Here is a 7005-nt window from a genome sequence, read left to right as displayed (position 1 = left end):
TACATATATATAATATATATATATATATGTATATACATATATATATATACTTATAGAATTCTGATAATCTTGTTTGTCATCTTGCTTGCTTGCTTGCTTGAAACCGTCACCCAGCCAATCAGAAGAAGAGATATTACGTCACGACTGAGGACCAGCCAATCAGAAGAAGAGATATGACGTCACGACTGAGGACCAGCCAATCAGAAGAAGAGATATGACGTCACGACTGAGGACCAGCTTATCAGAAGAAGAGATCAGAAGAAATATGACGTCACGACTGAGGACTAGCCAATCAGAAGAGACATGACGTCACGACATCAGCTCTGTGGGTCCTAAGGAACCCCAGCTCTGAGTGCGTGACGTCACGACTGCTAATTTTCCAATTTGCCAAATTTTTAATTTCCAATTTTCCGATTACATATTCTCTGACCATTGATATTTAAAATTTTCATATTCATTATTTAAAATTATAGCCAACTCCTGAATTAGCATCTATGAGGCATAATGAGTATATTAGAATATTACGTAATGTTTCAAGCAACGACGACATGACGTCACAATTTTCCGATTACATATTTTCTGACCATTAATCATATTAAAAAAAATTTAATGGGCCCTTACGCCGTTTCACGGTAAAAAGGATTACACCCGAAGGAGCGCTGTACTCGATCATAGGCTGTGAGGGTTTTTTGTGAACATGCCTGAAACAAATCTGAAATTATGCCACCAACAAAACCGACTTTCTACGGCGTTCCGGTTGATTCGAGGGAAGAGGAATGGCCAGAGCTACTTCAAAATTGGCAGTCCAAAGGTATCGCCATTTCTGGAAATGGGTAACGGAGAAGAAGAAGCTCGACAAGAAGGAGTTAAACAACGAGAAGTTTCCTAGCCTCTATGACGACAGCCAAACAAAGAAGTTTCAAGTAAAAGAGGAGATAAAGTTATTCCAGAGAAAGGCGATAGCCTTTAACGAGCTCCTGAAAGAACAGAAAAATTACGTCTACGACGAAGGTTTGCTTGATTCCTTGGAGCCCTATAGTGGAGAGATTTCCGAAGAAAGGGTAGAAAGTTTCATCAAACACTACTTCGCTGGCTATAAGAACTTCACCAAAAACGGAGGTAGGTCTGATCACACAGACTACCAGAAACACTATCTCTGTACGAGTTTAGGGACACAAAAACGCATTCAAAAGGCGAAAGCCTACGCCATAAAAACAGCTCGAAAACGAGCCCCCGAGCCAAAAAAGGAAGAAGAAAGCGTTCTTAAGACAGCAGAAAACGTCTCCACCAGGGAACACAAGGGCGTCTACCATCTACCGACGGCTTCCTGCCAAGTAGGGGCGATAGTCAACCTGGGTCCAGATACCGATACTTTGAAGGTCAGAATAGCGTCGCCTCTGCCCGATTCGAAATATGCCATCAAGATGATTAGCTCTACCAACTACTTCTACGATCTCTACGATTTCAAAAGTCCATCACTCATTAACAAGCTATATAAATCGTTAGTTCGTCCACATTTGGAATATGCTGTTTCCGTATGGTCACCGAATCTCATTAAAGACATTGACAGACTGGAAAAAGTACAACGGCGAGCCACAAAACTGATTCCAAATATCAAAAATAAATCATACGAAAATCGACTTAAGCACATGAATCTGTTTTCCCTAAAAAAAGCGTAGACTCAGAGGTGACTTGATACAGGTCTTTAAGATTTTAAAGGGAATTGACAACATCAAAAGTGACCAAATTTTCACATTGAATGAGAATCAGACAAGAAACAATGGTCTCAAACTGTCCGGAAATAGATTCAATTTGGAAGTAGGTAGAAACAACTTTGCCAACCGTGTAGTTAATGAATGGAATAAACTTCCTGCACAGGTAGTGCAATGTAGTTCAGTTCGAAGCTTTAAGAATCATTTAGATAAATACCTAAGTAAGATGCTGTAATTATTATAATTTATGTTATATTATTTGTTTTTGTTTTGTTATAATTTGTCTGTCTGATTTTCATTATTTGTCTGTCTGATTTTCATTTATTATTAGTTATATGTCAATTTATTATAATTTACTATTTACCTGTTTGTTTGTTATTCAACTATACCAATGCATTTATTTATGTATTTTAATTGTTATTTACATTGTTATAGTTTTAATTTATTATTAATATGATCTTTTTTTTTTTTTTTTTTTTTTTTTTTTTTGCATCCGACCTAGATATGGATCAAAAGGTCTCCTGTCGGCATGCTTTGCCTTTGTAATCCTTTGTAATCCCATGTTGATCCCCAACGGAGACAAAGGTTACAGCTTGAATATGGAAAAGAATGGCTCCGCCAAAAGACTGACTGCGCTCATGTACTACTCGGCCCTTTACATGGAGAGAGAAGGGATCTTCAACCACATCACAAAATGCCGTCGGTTGTTCCAGCAGTTTGTGGTCGATAACTACGTAAAAATCGAGTCTAGCCGGTTGTGTTATTTTGAGCACCAACACTCCGGCATGCGCAAGGAGAGGGCCGACGTGCTGAGCTCTGCGGACAAAAGTGGTGTCGGGCAACGCATAGTGCTCTCACCGTCGTTTGTGGCCCAGATACATGAAAGAGCGCCAACAGGATGCCCTGGCCTACGTTACGGCCTACGGGTCGCCCGACTACTTCATAACCTTCACTATGAACCCTAGATGGCCGGAGGTGTTAGAGGTGGTGAAGAAATTTGGCGGACCAGGGACCCAAGGGGCCGACAGGCCGGATCTTATGAGCAGGATCTTCAAGCTGAAGCTGGATAGCCTAATGGACGACCTGATACACAAAAAGGCCTTCGGGGCCGTCAAAGCTTATCTCTATAGTGTAGAATGGCAGAAACGCGGCTTGCCGCACGCCCACATACTATTGTGGATGGCTGTTCGCGTCACCGCGGATACTGTAGAGCAAGTCATAAGAGCCGAGATACCCGACAAGGAAAAGGAGCCGAGGCTCTACGACACCGTCACTCGGTGCATGATACACGGACCCTGCAAGGGTTATGACGAGTCACAACTGTGTTGCCAAGTAAAGAGCAAGAAACCCGGGCAGTGTGGCAAAGGATTCCCCAAGACGTGCAGAAATGAGCTGCTCTTTGGAAACAGCGGTTATCCCGAGTACATCAGACGTTCCATAGGAGAAGGAGGTAACTCCTTCAAATTGAAGCTGAAGGACGGCCCCGTTACCGTAGACAATACTTGGGTTGTCCCTTACAACCCTTATCTTTGTATAAAATACGATGCACACATCAACGTCGAATGTTCCAATTCTATAAAGGCTATAGCCTACGTCACAAAGTACGTGAACAAGGGGTCGGACAAGGTGTTGTTCACAAAGACGACGGGAGAAGAAGACAACCGAGTCGTCAACGAGGTTAAAAATTATCAAGAGGCCAGATATGTCAACTCTAACGAGGCTGCGTGGAAGATCTTCAAGTTCGACATCCACAAGTGCTACCCTCCGGTGTTTATGCTGGATCTACACCTAGAGGGCGAGAAAGCCATCTTCTACAACGAGCGTATGACGGCGGCTCAAATTACCAGAAAGGCCAAGGCCGATACCCAGCTAACTGCTTTTTTCAAGCTTTGCCAGAAGGACGAGTTTGCGAGAACGTTATACTATCACCAATTACCGCTCCACTACGTATATAATCTTCAGGAGACTATATGGGAAGAACGTAACGGAAATACATACAGTCTCGGACGCATACGTGCTGTAACCACAAAAACCGTAGAGCTCTTTTACCTCAGGTTGCTGCTAACCCATAAAAAGGGTCCCAAGTCGTACGAAGACCTCAGAACAGTAGACGGCGTCATGTACGAAACTAATCGCGAAGCTGTGAAGGCCCTAGGGTTGTTAACCGACGAAGCCACCTGGAAAGACACCATAATGGAGATCATTAACCACACAAACGACAGGAGACAACTCAGAGAAACCTATGCCAGTATGTTGGTCTTTTCTGACCTCGAGGACCAGTCCGAGATATGGGAAGAGATAAAGGACTATTTTTCCAGCGATTACTTGAACATGGCAAACCTAACAGATTACAACGACGAAATCTACCTGGATGCCCTGGATGACATCCAGCAACACGTGCTTAATTGTGGAGGGGGTTCAATCACCCAATACGGTCTCCCTGCTTCTAGAGGGGGCGTACGCCCCTCCAATCTCATCAGGAGAGAGAAGGCATATAACAAACAAAAGTTGAAGGAGTCTGTGGAGGAAAAAGTTAAGCTTCTCAACGACAAGCAGCGGCAAGTCTATGACACTGTCATGTATCGAGTCGAGAATAGTCACCGTTACAGGAACAATGGTGTGTTTGTCAACGCCGCTGGCGGAACTGGCAAGTCTTTCGTTTTGAATCTATTGATCGATACGGTCCGTTCACAGGGGAAGGTTGCCTTGGCGGTAGCCTCATCCGGGATTGCGGCTACAGTCCTCTCTGGGGGCCGCACGGCCCATAACATGTTCAAAATACCCTTGATGGAGTATGACGAGACTAGGGCGTGTAGCATCAACAAGAACACGGAATTGGCGAGGCTTCTGCAGCAGACTCAGCTGATCGTCTGGGACGAAGTCGTGATGGCCAACAAGAATATGCTGACTGCCGTAGATATCACTCTCCGAGATATCATGGATAACGACGATTTCATGGGAGGAAAAGTGTTTGTCTGCGCAGGAGACTTTCGCCAGATCTTACCGGTCATAAGAAATGGAGGGAAGACGGAGGAGCTAGCCTACTGCATCAAGTCGAGCTACATGTGGGACGGGCTCACCAAGCTAGAACTAACAGAAAACGTTCGTCTCAAGAAGGACGATGTCAAGAATAACAAGTTTGCGAAGCAACTTTTGTCGCTGGGGACTCGCGATGCCGGCGAGCTCTTCTTTGAGAAAGGTTTCGGGGTACGAGCAAATTCGCGGGAGGAGTTGGTTTTCAAGGTTTACGACGATTTGAAGGCAAACCACTTGAACCTCTCCTACTTCGAGAAGAGATCGATAGTCTCGCCCACTAACGACGATGTCGGCTGCGTCAATCAACTCATCTACGATCTCAACGAGGAGAAGGAGGTCGTCTATTACAGCGTTGACACGCCGTCGGATCCAGAACCCGACGTACAAGCCTCTGTTTTCAACTTCATGTGCAGCCCGTCGGTGCCGCTGCACGACTTGAGGTTGAAGATTGGCTGTATTGTCATGGTAATGAGGAACATTTGTCCTCCTAGGATATGCAACGGAACCCGTTTAATGATTACTAATCTCAAGAAACACGTTGTTGTGGGCTTGTATCTAGAATTTTTATATTCAGTATTTAAAAGTATAGTCAACTCCTGAATTAGCATGTACGAGGCATAATGAGTATATTAGAATATTACGAACCGTATAATTCATATGATGCTTAGTGTTCCAAGCAACGACGACATGACGTCACAATCTTCTAATTCCAAGATTGAAAATTGTTTTATCTGACATGACCATTCATAAGTCTCAAGGACAGACTTTTCAGAAAGTTTTAGTTTATCTAGACAAACCTGTATTTCAGCATGGACAATTATATGTTGCGCTGAGTAGAGTTAAGCAAAATGAAAATATTAAAGTGTTTTTAAAGCATTCAAATTGTACAAAGAATGTTGCAAATATAAGGGCATTGTCTTAGTAAAGATTTTATTGACAATTTTATCAACAACATATAATTTAGAATTTTATTTGACCCAACGGAATACTAAATGTTTTCGTCTACGAGTATTACGACATCCTGAGTACATGACTCCTCATGACGCATTTTTTTATTTATTTGTACTCTGAGGATGTCGTAATAGACGAAAACATTTAGTATTCCGACTTTATTTTCCCTGTGGTTTCTGCAATATATATATATATGTATATATATATATATATATATATATATATATATATATATGTATATATGTATATATATATATATATATATATATACATATATATATATATATATATTCATATATATATATATATATATATATATATATTCATATATATGTATGTGTGTGTGTTTGTGTATACTGTATATATACATATATATGAATGTAGTATTTAATGCGATGGAAATTTCAGCGTTGATGACATTTTTTCTTAAGATCTTCAATTCTTCTAAAAAGGCGTTTACTTAAGGAATATTAAAAAAAAATCTTCGAAAGTGTGGGGCATGGAGACGAGCTGAGTAAGTTCTTGGATTTACTGACAGGTCGTTTTGTAACACCGTACACCCCTTCCGGATATAATCTTTTGTCTTCTAAGGGCTTCTTAGAGATCCTGAGATATACTACAGCCCCAGTAGGAAGCAAAATCGCCTCTTTAGATGCCGAAAACCTCATTACAAATATAGGTGCTGACAAAACCATTGGTTTTATCATGAAGAGAATCTACTACAATGATACCACTCCCACCTTAGACAACGCTGAACACACCCTACACTCTATTCTCCGACTTTGCACCAAAGAAGTCCCTTGTAGAGACCAAAGAGGACATACGCACGTGCAAACAGACGACGTGGTAATGGATTCTCTTCTTGGGGTCCTCTTTGCCAATTTCCTCATGGGAATAACATAAGAAAAGGTCCTGTCGGAAAAGAAACCTAGTATCTACTGTAGATACATAGATGACATCTTTTTTACGTTTAATAATGACGAAGAACTGGAAGACCTCTCATGACGCGTTTTTTATTTATTTTATTTTTTTTTATCTAAATTTAGAATAAGGAAGATAAATAGAAAAGAAAATTGTTTTTTCTCTTGAGCCTCTTCTTAATGTTACCGTACCTATCCTGAAACATAAATGTATCCTAGCTTAAAGTGTCAATTAATCCTTATTGTAATGTAATATTGTTGATGTCAGTCAGTATTACAACCAAAGAATGACCATACGCTTGCCACGCCGGAGCTAGTCCCCATGTTTTCTCAGGGCAAGCCTCCATGCAGACACCCACCCATCCCACTCCAAACAACTCTCGACA

General features: G+C 41.5%; 1 protein-coding gene across 1 annotated transcript; it reads left to right on the top strand.

Moving 5' to 3' along the window:
- The first annotated feature begins 2591 nt into the window (after window positions 1–2591).
- On the top strand, window positions 2592–6602 carry LOC143019037 (uncharacterized). Its single transcript, XM_076174738.1, has 2 exons — window positions 2592–5213; window positions 6291–6602. The coding sequence occupies exons 1-2, from the start codon at window positions 2592–2594 to the stop codon at window positions 6600–6602; spliced, it is 2934 nt and encodes a 977-aa protein (XP_076030853.1).
- Window positions 6603–7005: the final 403 nt, after the last annotated feature.

Source organism: Oratosquilla oratoria, chromosome 36 (genome assembly GCF_046742065.1).
Source record: "Oratosquilla oratoria isolate Oo_2021 chromosome 36, ASM4674206v1, whole genome shotgun sequence".
In the NCBI taxonomy this organism is placed as follows: domain Eukaryota; kingdom Metazoa; phylum Arthropoda; class Malacostraca; order Stomatopoda; family Squillidae; genus Oratosquilla; species Oratosquilla oratoria.
Note: the sequence above shows the minus strand (reverse complement) of the source record. Positions and strands in the feature narration are given on the sequence as shown.